Source organism: Phyllobates terribilis, unplaced genomic scaffold (assembly GCF_046119375.1).
Source record: "Phyllobates terribilis strain yellow unplaced genomic scaffold, ASM4611937v1 Scaffold_9__5_contigs__length_417890890, whole genome shotgun sequence".
NCBI lineage: Eukaryota > Metazoa > Chordata > Amphibia > Anura > Dendrobatidae > Phyllobates > Phyllobates terribilis.
The window spans coordinates 393,265,758-393,280,279 of record NW_027362769.1 but is presented as its reverse complement, the minus strand read 5'-3'; the positions used below and the strand labels follow the sequence as shown (position 1 = coordinate 393,280,279).

Here is a 14,522-nt window from a genome sequence, read left to right as displayed (position 1 = left end):
TCTGCCAGGCGCGGTGTGGGCACAGTCGCCCGTTTGTATGCCATGTGTTTGCACTGCCCAGTTGTATCTGGTTGGGTGAGTGCCCGGGGCAGATTCGTGGCCGGACTCCAGGTTGGGGTGGGTGCGCCCTGGTTTGCTCAGCGCTTAGTTGTGCCCCCCGGTGCCCCTCCTCCGCTCAGTGCCTGTCGTACGTGAGCGCTGTCACACAGGCAGCAGCGCCTGCTTACCGTAATTACTCATCTCTACCGTAATTCCCTGGCAGACCCCCCTGTTCCCCCCCGGCACCAGTGCAGCTGCTCACATCCCTTCTGGCCGATGGGGGGCATCGTCAGAGCCCCCCGCCTGCCCCCATCATCCCGCTGACTGGCGAATTCCTCATTCTGCCTATAATCCATAGCACAAAACTGCGGGACAAGTCCAGACCGCTCGTATTGTCTCCTTCCAAATCCCCCCAGGGCGTTGTGCTCGCCTCCACCCACCGCGCCTCGTGCAGGGGAAGCTTAAAGGGATTGTCTGCGATCAGAAAAACATGGCTGCTTCTACCATAAGCAGCGCCACCCCTGACTATGGGTCGTGTCTGGTATTGCTGGTCTTCTCGGTTGATGTGAATGGGGCAGAGCTGCAGTATTACATATGGCCTGTGGGCAGGGGTGGCACTTGGGACCCCCCTCTATGAGAGCGCCCCCCACTCAGGGTGTCCAGTTCTGTTGGGGCGCCTTCATTTTCGAGGGGGTTGTGGATCTCTCTGTCTCCCCCCCCCCCCGTGATGGTAATTACGAGCCGGTGTGAGCAGAGGTCCAGACCCATGGTGGTGGGAGTCCGGCTCGTAGGCCCTCACCGATGATGTCATCAGATGCCCCTTTAAGCCCCCCCTAAGGCTCTCCTGACAGCACAGACAGGGTCGTGTCACTTTCACCCACCGGGTGACCCCGGCTGGCAGCTGCCGCTCTGTAAAGGTCACAGCTATTTCTGGGCCCTGGAGATGGAGCTCAGGTTCTGTCACCCGACAGCTGCGAAGTGCTGACCCCCCAGGAGCCATCGCATCCCTGTGACCCGGCCGGGGGGCTCCTCTCAGACAAGACCCCTCCAGGGCTAAGAATAAAGGCAAAGTCTGCGAAGGAAACTGAGTCCTCCCCGGTAATTATTAATTAGGGGGTCCGTCACATGACCATTGTGCGGGTGAAGGGAAGTGACAACCTGACATGTTTTGTGCTCAGAGCTATGGTTGTCACATGTCCAGTTGTGGGGCGGAGGTCCGGCCTCTTATACCCTGTGGTCACTGTACCTGCGGGGCAGAGGTCCGGCCTCTTACACCCTGGGGTCAAGATACCTGTGGGTGGAGGTCTGGCCTCTTACACCCTGGGGTCAAGGTACCTGCGGGGCAGAGGTCCGGCCTCTTACACCCTGGGGTCAAGGTACCTGCGGGGTGGAGGTCTGGCCTCTTATACCCTGTGGTCACTGTACCTGCGGGGCGGAGGTCCGGCCTCTTACACCCTGGGGTCACTCTACCTGCGGGGCGGAGCTCCGGCCTCTTATACCCTAGGGGTCACTTTACCTGCGGGGTGGAGGTCCGGCCTCTTATACCCTGGGGGTCACTGTACCTGCGGGGTGGAGGTCCGGCCTCTTATACCCTGGGATCACTGTTCCTGCGGGGTGGAGGTCAGGCCTCTTATACCCTGGGGATCACTGTACCTGCGGGGTGGAGCTCCGGCCTCTTATACCCTGGGATCACTGTTCCTGCGGGGTGGAGGTCAGGCCTCTTATACCCTGGGATCACTGTTCCTGCGGGGTGGAGGTCCGGCCTCTTATACCCTGGGATCACTGTTCCTGCGGGGTGGAGGTCTGGCCTCTTATACCCTGGGGGTCACTGTACCTGCGGGGTGGAGATCAAACCTCTTACACCCTGGGGTCACTGTACCTGCGGGGTGGAGGTCCAGCCTCTTATACCCTGGGGTCACCTTTCTGGTGTCCTCACGCTCAGGGTCCGTGCACACACTGCTGCTTTTCTCCTTCCAGATGTGAAGCAGTTTCTTATCTTGTCAGTTCTTTCAGCTGAACCAGCAGATTTTCTGCAGCTTTTTTTCCTGCTTAGTGATGCGTTTCGGGTGCAGCATCAGTGAGAGGAGGCTGTGAGGAGCCTCAGCAGCACCGCGCGTTGGTGGTATAGTGGTGAGCATAGCTGCCTTCCAAGCAGTTGACCCGGGTTCGATTCCCGGCCAACGCAGGACAATATTTTTTTTTCTTTTATGTATAAAGGGCAAGAAAGAAATGTCATATATATATATATCAGAGCAATATAGAAATCCTAGCACATCACTATGAGATGCTCTGCAGGAACACAGTCTATTAGAGTCTGTCTCTATGAGATACTCTGCAGTTTGTATAAGATGTTCTGCAGTCTCTGTAAGATACACTGCAGTTCGTATAATATGCTCTGCAGTCTCTATAAGATGCTCTGCAGTCTCTGTAAGATGCTCTGCAGTCTCTGAGATACTCTGCAGTCTCTATAAGATGCTCTGCAGTGTCTGTGAGATGCTCTGCAGTTTCTATAATATGCTCTGCAGTCTCTATGAGATGCTCTGCAGTTTCTATAATATGCTCTGCAGTCTCTATGAGATGCTCTGCAGTCTCTGTGAGATGCTCTGCAGTCTCTATAAGATGCTCTGCAGTCTCTATAAGATGCTCTGCAGTCTCTGTGAGATGCTCTGCAGTCAGTCTCTATGAGATGCTCTGCAGAGGGGGATGTCTGGGTACCGGAAGGTTGGGGGAGGGGAGAGATGACTGGAGTTTCCTCCGTGCTGGGCTGTGCGTGTTGTCACGTAGGGCTGATGACGTCACCACTGCCTGTATGTGTCATGTCCTCCATCCATATACATGATAAGTACATGGTGCCATGCTCTGCCCTCGTGTTACTACCATAGTCTGCTCAGGGTGGGACTACAGGTCACAGCCAGGCCTGATGAATGAGTGCCTGCCCCACCACCTCTGCAGGATGACAGCGCCTCATTCACACATCCTGCCTGACCTTCAGGCTCTGCACAGAATGGCTCTGTGCGCTGCGTGTCCCTTTAAGTGGAAGCCCCGCCCCTCAGCTCGTTACTTGACGTTCTAACATAGAACCCGGAGTGTCAGTCACAGTCAGTCTGCAGCAGGAGAGCAGAGAGGTGAGAGCGGCGGGCCAGGGCTAGGGCCACAGTGGCTCCTGATGGAGGGGAGGAAGGAGGCCACAGCCGAGGAAGCTCATAGTCTGCAGGGTGATGGCAAGACCGCCCCCCGGGATGTGAGGTGGGGGGTGATGATCAGGAAGGTCGTATGAGGGCCAAAAGCAAGGGGGAATCCTGGGGTTTTGGGGGGCCAATGGCGAAGAGGAAGGTGGTTGGAAGGCTGATAGCGAGGTGGTGTGCTTGGGGCTGCTGGTGAGGGAGTGGGGGGAGGCGGCAATGGCAAGGTGGGGTCCTGGGAATTGGGGGGCTAATGGTCGAGTCCCAGAGGCCGATGGCGAGGTGGGGTCCCATGGACTAATGGTGAGGGGGTGGTGGGGTTCTGGGATCCAATGATGAGGGATAGTTGGGGGTGTGCAATGGCTGAATCCCAAGGGCTGATGGTGAGGTGGGGATTGAGGGGGGGGGGGGGCAATGATCGTGTTCTGGAGGCCGATGGTGTAGGGGTTAGTTGGGGGGCTGGTGGCAAGGTGGGTATTGGGAGGCCAATGGGAGGGTCCTGGACACCGATGGCAATGTGGGGTCCTGGAGCTGATGATGAGTGGGGCTCCTGGGGGTCAGGGGCAATTGGAGAGGGTGATAACAAGAATGATCCAGGGGGTGTGTTCCAAGTGAGGAAGCTTTTGGGGATTGCTGTGATGGTAAGACTGGCCTGTAGAGAAGGTGGGGGTGTTCTGGAGGGGCTGCTTGGTGGGACGTACACTGTACTATTATGTGATTCCTGCCGTGTTGGCACAGCACACACGCCCGGGTGTCTGGCACATGGTGGGTTAATACAATGGGGCTCTGTGTCCGCAGCTGCTGCAGAACACGTACTACAGAGGTGAGGGATGCTGGCCCAGCAGTGCAGGGGTTAAGGCCGGCGTGCTCGGTGCTGGACCGGGCTGCGTGTCTCCCTGCGGAGCAGCGCTCTGTTTCAGGCCTCAGGGATTCTGCAACATTTTTTTTTTTTTTTTTTTTGCTTTATCATTTCCTATAAAGAAGGAAGCGGTGGTGACACATGTGTGGTGGCATCATTAACCCCTCGTGGGCTGCTATTCCTGCCTGTCCTCTACGTACCCTTCACTGTCAGGGCATCTCCTGCTGCGACGCTTCTTGTCGTATGTGTCTCCTCCTGGCATCCATAGTTGTGGGCCGGGCCCTGGGGGGAGGGGGGCAGCTGTATATAACAACGCTCCAGTGACTCGTTAGTGTGACTAGCGATCTGGGCGACCGGGGATCAAGGTGCGATATCCTGGGACTGCTGGGGTTAACCTTAGTCTGTGATCTCAGGACTACTGCTCTCTGATCGGTCCTACCCGGACATTGTACAGCCTGAAATGCGTCACTGTGTAGAGCGCTGTCCCTTTAAGACTATCACCTGACAACAACCGCCTCTCTGTCTCTGCAGAACGCATCGCCATGCCGACCGAATACCCCGCCTTTACTGCTGAGCAGAAGAAGGAGCTCCATGACATCGCCCAGCGCATTGTCGCTACCGGCAAGGGGATCCTGGCGGCCGACGAGTCCACAGGTGGGTGTCGCGTCTGCCGCCCCACGGCCCTGTAGTTCTGATCTCACACGACCACTTTAGCGGGATGTTTATTCTAATTCCATCGCCGTAGCAACCGCAGACAAAAGTCAGGTATGGCGTAAAATGAGGCGGGCTTCCTTAAAGGGAACCTGCCATGTGCAATACTATTTACTGGCAGATATAGGGTTAAAGTGCTGACCGCACGGCTACTGGGAGGAAATGAAGGGCTATCCTACCGGGAGCCGCTACCTTCCAGGGTCTTTGCCCCGACCTTATTCTGCTCTTAGGTGGCAAAAACCTGGTGACAGATTCCCTTTAAAGGAGAAAGTCATCGAACAGTTGTTTTGACACTGAGCGGACGATGCTCCGCCCCTTGTTCGCAGACTCCGCCCACGTGATGGCGCAGTTTGACCCCGCCCTCTCTCCGCAGGAAGCATCGCCAAACGCCTGAACTCCATCGGAGCAGAGAACACGGAGGAGAACCGCCGCTTCTACCGCCAGCTGCTCTTCACCGCCGACGAGAGAGTCAACCCCTGCATCGGCGGCGTCATCTTGTTCCACGAGACTCTGTACCACAAGACTGACGACGGCACGCCATTCACCAAGGTCATCAAGGACAAGGGGGCAATCGTAGGCATTAAGGTAAGCGGTGCCCGGGGGGGATGCGGCACACCTGGCGGATGCTCTCATCATCCGGGTCATCCATGGTTGTTCTCCTTCTTCAGGTGGACAAAGGTGTCGTCCCTCTTGCCGGAACAAATGGAGAGACCACGACACAAGGTAAGGAGCTGTGCCACGTGATGGGCCGGGCGGTGCGGACAGGCAACATCCAGGGCATGGCTAATCCTTAGATGGCATCCCACCTGATGTAATGCTGCGGTAGCCTCCAAACTGCGGTTCTCCAGCTGTCACAAAACTACAGCTCCCAGCATTCCCTGACAACCACGGGCTTGTTGAGAGTTGTAATTTGCAACTACTGTGTCAAATCTTCTAACGTTGGGTGAGACGTACAGCACGCTAGGTGCGGGGACTTGTCCCGATTATCAGAATACTGACCCTGTAGCATGAGCGCCCCCCGGTGGTCTCCTGTGCTTCTTACCCAGTGTCGTTCTTGCAGGTCTGGATGGCCTTTCTGAGCGCTGCGCCCAGTACAAGAAGGACGGTGCCGACTTCGCCAAATGGCGCTGCGTGCTGAAGATCTCCGATCACACGCCCTCTCGTCTCTCCATCATAGAGAATGCCAACGTCCTGGCCCGCTATGCCAGCATATGCCAACAGGTAACGCCACGTAGACCTGTGAAGGATTATGTGAAATCCGTCCTCCGTTATCAGTGCCGGACCTGAGAGCTTGTTCTTCATGTTCCTATAGAACGGCATTGTCCCCATTGTGGAGCCTGAGGTCCTCCCTGACGGTGACCACGATCTGAAGAGGTGCCAGTACGTCACTGAGAAGGTGAGCGGCGGTGGCGGCAGAGCGGGCGGTGGAACCGTGACAACGTCTTAACGCCGTCTGTCGTTTTAGGTCCTGGCGGCCGTGTACAAAGCCCTCAGCGACCATCACATCTATCTGGAGGGAACTCTGCTGAAGCCCAACATGGTGACCCCCGGCCATGCCTGCACCAAGAAGTACAGCCCCGAGGAGGTGGCCATGGCAACAGTGACCGCCCTGAGGCGCACCGTGCCTCCCGCCGTCTCCGGTAAGACGAGGGCGTAAAATGGCCGAGGTGGTTGTGTGATCCGATGCGACTGTCCTGGCCGCGATTGATGGCGTCCCCTCTGTGCAGGTATCACTTTCCTGTCTGGAGGTCAGAGTGAGGAGGAAGCCACGGTTCACCTGAACGCCATCAACAAGTGCCCCCTGCACAAGCCCTGGCCCCTGACCTTCTCCTACGGCCGTGCCCTGCAGGCCTCCGCCCTCAAAGCCTGGGGTGGCAAGAAGGAAAACGTCAAGAACGCCCAAGAGGAGTACACCAAGCGCGCACTGGTACGTGAAAGTGCAGTACTGCACGTGACCACTAGGTGTCATACTACTCAGTATGTCTCCTGCTCAGCTCGCCTCCAGAGCTGCGCTCACAATTATGCGGGTCACTGATTCCTTTATTTTTCTTTTAGGCTAACAGCCTGGCTTGCCAAGGCAAGTACGTGTCCACCGGCCAGGCAGGAGCCGCAGCTGGAGAGTCTCTGTTCGTGTCCAACCATGCCTATTAGATGTCGTATTCCCCCATTCTTCGTGTTGGTGTCACTGGACGTTGCTTCTGTATATTGTAGTGTGAGCCCCCCACCTCTAGCCATTAACTGCTATTCCCACCTGCAGAGTATTACACGGTTAACCTTCCCATTGCTGGAGAGAACGAGAGAGAGGCTGGCGGAGTGTCGCCGCTCTGCTGGCTGATGGGTGGCAGTGCAGAGGGTGTGAATGGTGAGTGCAGCGGCCCGGCTGTAGAGAGCGAGTGTGCTCATGTCTCTGTCCTCGGCTCTGAGTCACGTATAACTTATGTCACTGCTGGTGAAACCTCAATAAAGCAGGTAGATGAACCACCCCCCCGTGTCTCTTTTATTTGTATGGGGGCCCAGATCTAATTTGGGTTGCAGGATCTGCCCTCTGCCTATGGCAGGCGGTGTATGAAGCGGGCCCGTGTGCTGAGCCTGCTCCATATCCAGTGGGTGCCGGCTGTTTTACACCCACTGGTGCCTGCTAGGATTGAGGCTGGCGCTGATAACAGCACGTTTACCCCCTTGGTGAACAGCGCCCGTGGCATCTACGTGGCTGGCCCCATGATCTTTGCTATGGGGCCCCAGGATTCCTGTATGCCCCTGATCCATGGCGGTGGGTCGGCACTGATGCTGATCAGCTCCAAAACGAACAATTCCCAAAACTATAGGTTCACAATTTGGCAGGTGATGCAGCGCCACCTGGTGGGTAGTTGCTGAAACATGCCCTGTTCCATGGTGCCAGCTATCTGCATCCACTAGGCTTAAAGGGGGACTCCAGGTGCGGGTCCTTCATGCAGCGATGTCCTCTGCGGTTTCTCCCCTTGTGCCGTCCCTTCCATAGATTACACTGACGGCAGCGGGGGGCAGTGCGCTCCCACAAAGCCCGGGCGACTCTGTGACTATATAACAGTGCCAAAAATGGCTGCTGTACATCAGATACTGCACCTACCTCCATGAGCCAAATTGGCTGACAAAAGAGGACAATAGCTCACAGGCCTGATGTCTTTGGGTGGAGATTCACACCGTCATGTTCCTGTTGGGGGTCGCACGGGTTCATTATGGGTTCCCCGGCCCCTCGGTGATTGTTTATCGGGCGCTCCCAGCCATGTTGCTCTATGGTGAGGCGTCTGCATGGACGTGATGAGGTCACAGATGAGAGGACGGCGCCCATGATGTCATCAGACCTGGCTCCTCCCGTCTTGTTTTACTCCCAACTTCCTCATCTTTCATCATAAACACAAATCCCGAATCATCGTAATCCCCTCCCGAGATGTCACCCGCCCGGCGATTATACGCCCATCAGCCATAACCATAAGACCCGCAGCCTAATACCAGGGTCAAAGGTGATTCAGCGAACCGGGCCGACGTCCTCCAGACCTCATGGTCCAGTACTGATGCTTGTGCACTCATCATAAGTGCCTTTCTGTCACAGCTGCAATGCTCTGTGGGACCTGACACCCTTGTATCACCGCTGCGATGCTCTGCGCGACCTGACACCCTTGTATCACCGCTGCGATGCTCTGCGGGACCTGACACCCTTGTATCACCGCTGCGATGCTCTGCGGGACCTGACACCCTTGTATCACCGCTGCGATGCTCTGCGGGACCTGACACCCTTGTATCACCGCTGCGATTCTCTGCGCGACCTGACACCCTTGTATCACCGCTGCGATGCTCTGCGGGACCTGACACCCTTGTATCACCGCTGCGATGCTCTGCGGGACCTGACACCCTTGTATCACCGCTGCGATGCTCTGCGCGACCTGACACCCTTGTATCACCGCTGCGATGCTCTGCGCGACCTGACACCCTTGTATCACCGCTGCGATGCTCTGCGCGACCTGACACCCTTGTATCACCGCTGCGATGCTCTGCGCGACCTGACACCCTTGTATCACCGCTGCGATGCTCTCCGCGACCTGACACCCTTGTATCACAGCTGCGATGCTCTGCGGGACCTGACACCGTCCTATCACCACTGCGATGCTCTGCGGCTCCTGTATACTTGTCAGTAATTTGGGGAACAGTCACTTTTCTCTAGGATTCACCTTTACTCCCCACACGTCAGTCAGCCCTAAACCAGGACGCCGCATCGTCGTTTCTCTGTTCTTGAAAACTTTTCATGGGTAATAAATATTTCACAATGGGAACACCCCACAAAACCCTCCATACACCAAGAAAACCCCACAAGACCCTCCATATACAGGGAACACCCCACAAGACCCTCCCTATACAGGGAACAACCCACAAGACCCTCCGTATACCAAGAACACCCCACAAGACCCTCCGTATACTGGGAACACCCCACAAGACCCTCCATATACCGGGAAGACCCCACAAGCACTGTCGTATACCGGGAACACCGCACAAGACCCTCCATATACAGGGAACACCCCACAAGACCCTCCGTATACCAGGAACACCCCACAAGACCCTCCATATACAGGGAACACCCCACAAGACCCTCCGTATACTGGGAACACCCCACAAGACCCTCCATATACCGGGAAGACCCCACAAGCACTGTCGTATACCGGGAACACCCCACAAGACCCTCCATATACCGGGAAGACCCCACAAGCACTGTCGTATACCGGGAACACCCCACAAGACCCGCCGTATACCAAGAACACCCCACAAGACCCTCCGTATACCAGGAACACCCCACAAGACTCGTTGTAACCAGGAACACCCCACAAGACCCTCCGTATACCAGGAACACCCCACAAGACTCGCTGTATACCGGGAACACCCCACAAGACTCGCTGTATACCAGGAACACCCCACAAGACCTGCCGTATACCGGGAACACCCCACAAGAGCTGTCGTATACTGGGAACACCCCGCAAGACCTGCCGTATATGAAAACACCCCACAAGACCCTCCGTATACCAGGAACACCCCAGAAGACCCTCCGTATACCAGGAACACCCCACAAGACCCTCCGTATACCAGGAACACCCCACAAGACCCTCCGTATACCAGGTACAGTGGGTACGGAGAGTATTCAGACCCCTTTACATTTTTCACTCTTTGTTTCATTGCAGCCATTTGATAAATTCTAAAAAGTTCATTGTTTTTTTCTCATTAGAGTCCACTCTGCCCCATCTGGACTGAAAATAACAGAAATGTAGTCATTTTTGAAAATTTATTAATTCAGAAAAACTGAAATCTCACCTGGCCATAAGTATTCAGCCCCTTTGCTCAGTATTGAGTAGAAGCCCCCTTTTGAGCTAGTACAGCCATGAGTCTTCTTGGGAATGATGCAACACGTTTTTCACACCTGGATTTGGGGATCCTCGGCCATTCTTCCTTGCAGATCCTCTCCAGTTCCGTCAGGTTGGATGCTGAACGTTGGTGGACAACCATTTTCAGGTCTCTCCAGAGATGCTCAATTGTGTTTAGGTCAGGGCTCTGGCTGGGCCAGTCAAGAATGGTCACAGAGTTGTTCTGAAGCCACTCCTTTGTTATTTTAGCTGTGTGCTTAGGGTCATTGTCTTGTTGGAAGGTGAACCTTCGGCCAAGTCTGAGGTCCAGAGCACTCTGGAAGAGGTTTTCATCCAGGATATCCCTGTACTTGGCCGCATTCATGTTTCCTTCAATTGCAACCAGTCGTCCTGTCCCTGCAGCTGAAAAACACCCCCATAGCAAGATGCTGCCACCACCATGTTTCACTGTTGGGATTGTATTGGTCAGGTGATGAGCAGTGCCTGGTTTTCTCCACACATACCGCTTAGAATTATCACCACAAAGTCCTATCTTCATCTCATCTGACCAGAGAATCTTATTTCCCATAGTCAGGGAGTCCTTCGTGTGTTTTTGAGCAAACTCTATGCGGGCTTTCATATGTCTTGCACTGAGGAGAGGCTTCCGTCGGGCCACTCTGCCATAAAGGCCCGACTGATGGAGGGCTGCAGTGATAGTTGACTTTGTGGACCTTTCTTCCATCTCCCTACTGCATCTCTGGAGCTCAGCCACAGTGATCTTGGGGTTCTTCTTTATCTCTCTCACCAAGGCTCTTCTCCCACGATTGCTCAGTTTGGCTGGATGGCCAGGTCTGGGAAGACTTCTGGTGGTCCCAAACTTCTTCCATTTAAGGATTATGGAGGCCACTGTGCTCTTAGGAACCTTGAGTAATGCAGAAATTCTTTTGTAACCTTGGCCAGATCTGTGCCTTGCCACAATTCTGTCTCTGAGCTCCTTGGGCAGTTCCTCTGAGCTCATGATTCTCATTTGGTCTGACATGCACTGTGAGCTGTGGGGTCTTATATAGACAGGTGTGTGCCTTTCCAAATCAAGTCCTATCAGTTTAATTAAACACAGCTGGACTCCAATGAAGGAGTAGAACCATCTCAAGGAGGATCACAAGGAAATGGACAGCATGTGACGTAAATATGAGTGTCTGAGCAAAGGGTCTGAATACTTTCCGCACCCACTGTACATCCCACAAGACCCGCCGTATACCGGAAACACCCCACAAGACCTGTCGTATACCGGGAATACCCCACAAGACCCACGGTATGCCGGGAACACCCCACAAGACCCGCCTTATACCGGGAACACCCCACAAGACCTGCCGTATACCGGGAACACCCCACAAGACCCGCTGTATACCGGGAACACCCCACAAGACCCGCCGTATACCGGGAACACCCCACAAGACCTGCCGTATACCGGGAACACCCCATAAGACCCGCCGTATACCGGGAACACCCCACAAGACCTGCCGTATACCGGGAACACCCCACAAGACCCGCTGTATACCGAGCAGGGGCGGAACTACCGACCGTGCAGCCGGTTCATTGAACGGGGGCCCCGAGGGAGAGGGGGCCCCTCCAGCCTCCAGCAGGGCCGCCATCAGGGCATGACTGCCCTGACTCCAGTATGGGGCCCGGCCGGTAGGGGCCCCCTCGGAGCCCCCCCTCTTGTGCGTCTCTCTCCTCATGGGGCCCCCGGCCCCATGCTAAGCGCCGGGTCCGGGACATCAGCGCTGCGCTGCTCTGCTGCGGCAGCGCCTTTATGATTCCCCTGACTTCCGGTCATGTGACCGCGCCGTCACATGACCGGAAGTCAGGAGAACCTGGTGTCAGCGATTTGGACGAGCGCCAGGATTCTGCAGGGATCGCATGGGGGTAAGTATAACAAGTTTTATTTTTTTTTTTTAAATACAATTAACTAGGAGTGGGGGGAAATGGGAGATGCACATGGGGGGGAAGGGGAATGGGAGATGCACATATGGGGGGGGGGATGGGAGATGCACATATGGGGGGGGGGGGATGGGAGATGCACATGGGGGGGAAGGGGAATGGGAGATGCACATATGGGGGGGGGGATGGGAGATGCACATATGGGGGGGAAGGGGAATGGGAGATGCACATATGGGGGGGGGGATGGGAGATGCACATGGGGGGGAAGGGGAATGGGAGATGCACATATGGGGGGGGGGGATGGGAGATGCACATGGGGGGGAAGGGGAATGGGAGATGCACATGGGGGGGAAGGGGAATGGGAGATGCACATATGGGGGGGGGAAATGGGAGATGCACATATGGGGGGGGGGAAATGGGAGATGCACATATGGGGGGGGAAATGGGAGATGCACATATGGGGGGGGAAATGGGAGATGCACATATGGGGGGGGGGAAATGGGAGATGCACATATGGAGGGGGGGGAAATGGGAGATGCACATATGGAGGGGGGGGGAAATGGGAGATGCACATATGGGGGGGGAATGGGAGATGCACATGGGGGTAGGGGGATGAGAGAGGTGCACATGGGGGGGAATGGGAGATGCACATGGGGGGAGGGGGATGAGAGGTGCACATGTGGGGGAGGGGGATGAGAGAGGTGCACATGTGGGGGAGGGGGATGAGAGAGGTGCACATGTGGGGGGTGGTGAGAGCTGCACATGTGGGGGGATGAGAGATGCACATGGGGAGGGGGATGAGAGATGTGCACATGGGGGGGATGAGAGCTGCACATGGGGGAATTGGGAGAAAATGAGCTGCACATGGGGGAATTGGGAGTAGGGGGATAATGAGCTGCACATAATGAATGTGGGGTGGGGGAGAGTAAATGATGATGGGGTGGGGAGAGCACGGACATGATATAATGAATTGGGGCAGGGGGTGCATGTAAATAATGAATGCGGGGAGCAGGAAGTATAGAGTAGGGGGCGTTGCGGATGCAGGAGTGTAACTGGTAACAAATTGGTGGAAAGAGTAGAGGTTCTAATTAAATTATATATTAAGTGCCTATTTACAGTTAATGGGGGCACCGTGGTGGATTACAATTTATATTTGGAATGGTGAGTGGCATAATAACTATATATTAATGGTGGGTGCACGTCTGTATTCAGCTGCGTAATGTAGAAGTTGGGGAATGTGCTCTAGATAACTGTGTTATTTTATGCAGAGACGAGTCCTGGCTGGAAGACGTGATGGCGGTCTGTGCTGGATGAAGGAGAAAAGCGAAGATGAAGGACTTCACCTAGAGACGTCACCAGTGAGTCAGTGTATTACATGTACACTTACACTATATACTATGTACCGGGCTCCTGTGTATAATGTCACTGGTGATCACTGTATTACCTGTACACTGACACTATATACAGAGCTCCTGTGTATAATGTCACTGGTGATCACTGTATTACCTGTACACTGACACTATATACAGAGCTCCTGTGTATAATGTCACTGGTGATCACTAGATTACCTGGACACTTAAATTATACATACCATGTATAGAGCTCCCGTGTATAATGACACTTATGGTAATATTAGTAATGTGGTGGTAATATGTGGTCTGGTCATGGTGTGGCAGTTTTTCTTCCTTCTGTGTGGTATTATTCGGTCACTATGTTGTGGTAATATGTGGTCTGGTCATGGTGTGGCGGTATTCCCTGTATGTGGTATTATTGGTCATTTAAAAAAAAATGTATATGACACATTCCCTTAAAGAAAACGAAATAAAAATATATCTAAAAAGAGTATTGGATGTTTTAAGAAAATTTTAATAGGTTAGAGTAGGGCCCGGCCAGAAGAGTCTACCTTATCGTGGTGGCGGCTTTAAAAATCTTTTGGCCAAAACAAAAGCTGATGGCTATGTATGTGCCGCCGTCACATGGCCGAACGTCAGGAGAACCTGGTGGCAGCGACGTGGACGAGCGCCAGGATTCTGCAGGGATCGCATGGGGGTAAGTATAACAAGTTTTATTTTTTTTAAATACAATTAATTAACTAGGAACGGGGGGGATGAGATGCACGGGGGGGATGAGAGATGCACATGGGGGGGGGGGTGAGAGATGCACATGGGGGGGGTGAGAGATGCACATGGGGGGGGTGAGAGATGCACATGGGGGGGATGAGAGATGCACATGGGGGGGATGAGAGATGCACATGGGGGGCGATGAAAGATGCACATGGGGGGCGATGAAAGATGCACATGGGGGGGGATGAGAGATGCACATGGGGGGGGTTATGTTTACATAACTTTGTTGCCTTATGAAGGGCAGGGGGGGGCCCCAAAAATTTCTTGCACAGGGGCCCACTACAGTCTGTGTCCGCCCCTGATA

The 14,522-nt window shown here is 54.7% G+C and overlaps 1 protein-coding gene and 1 non-coding gene across 3 annotated transcripts; both read left to right on the top strand.

Moving 5' to 3' along the window:
- The first annotated feature begins 2,152 nt into the window (after positions 1–2,152).
- Positions 2,153–2,224, top strand: TRNAG-UCC (transfer RNA glycine (anticodon UCC)). The gene has a single exon. It is a non-coding gene; the product is annotated as a tRNA-Gly (tRNA).
- Positions 2,225–3,007: 783 nt separating this feature from the next.
- On the top strand, positions 3,008–7,274 carry ALDOA (aldolase, fructose-bisphosphate A). 2 transcript variants are annotated; one of them, XM_073648768.1, is made up of 9 exons: positions 3,008–3,164; positions 4,612–4,734; positions 5,165–5,376; positions 5,460–5,514; positions 5,852–6,012; positions 6,104–6,187; positions 6,257–6,431; positions 6,519–6,718; positions 6,847–7,274. In XM_073648768.1, the coding sequence occupies exons 2-9, from the start codon at positions 4,623–4,625 to the stop codon at positions 6,940–6,942; spliced, it is 1,095 nt and encodes a 364-aa protein (XP_073504869.1). In that variant the 5' UTR covers positions 3,008–3,164; positions 4,612–4,622; the 3' UTR covers positions 6,943–7,274. The 2 variants fall into 2 exon arrangements, with proteins under 2 accessions (XP_073504869.1, XP_073504870.1); XM_073648769.1 differs by lacking the exon at positions 3,008–3,164 and adding an exon at positions 4,330–4,445.
- Positions 7,275–14,522: the final 7,248 nt, after the last annotated feature.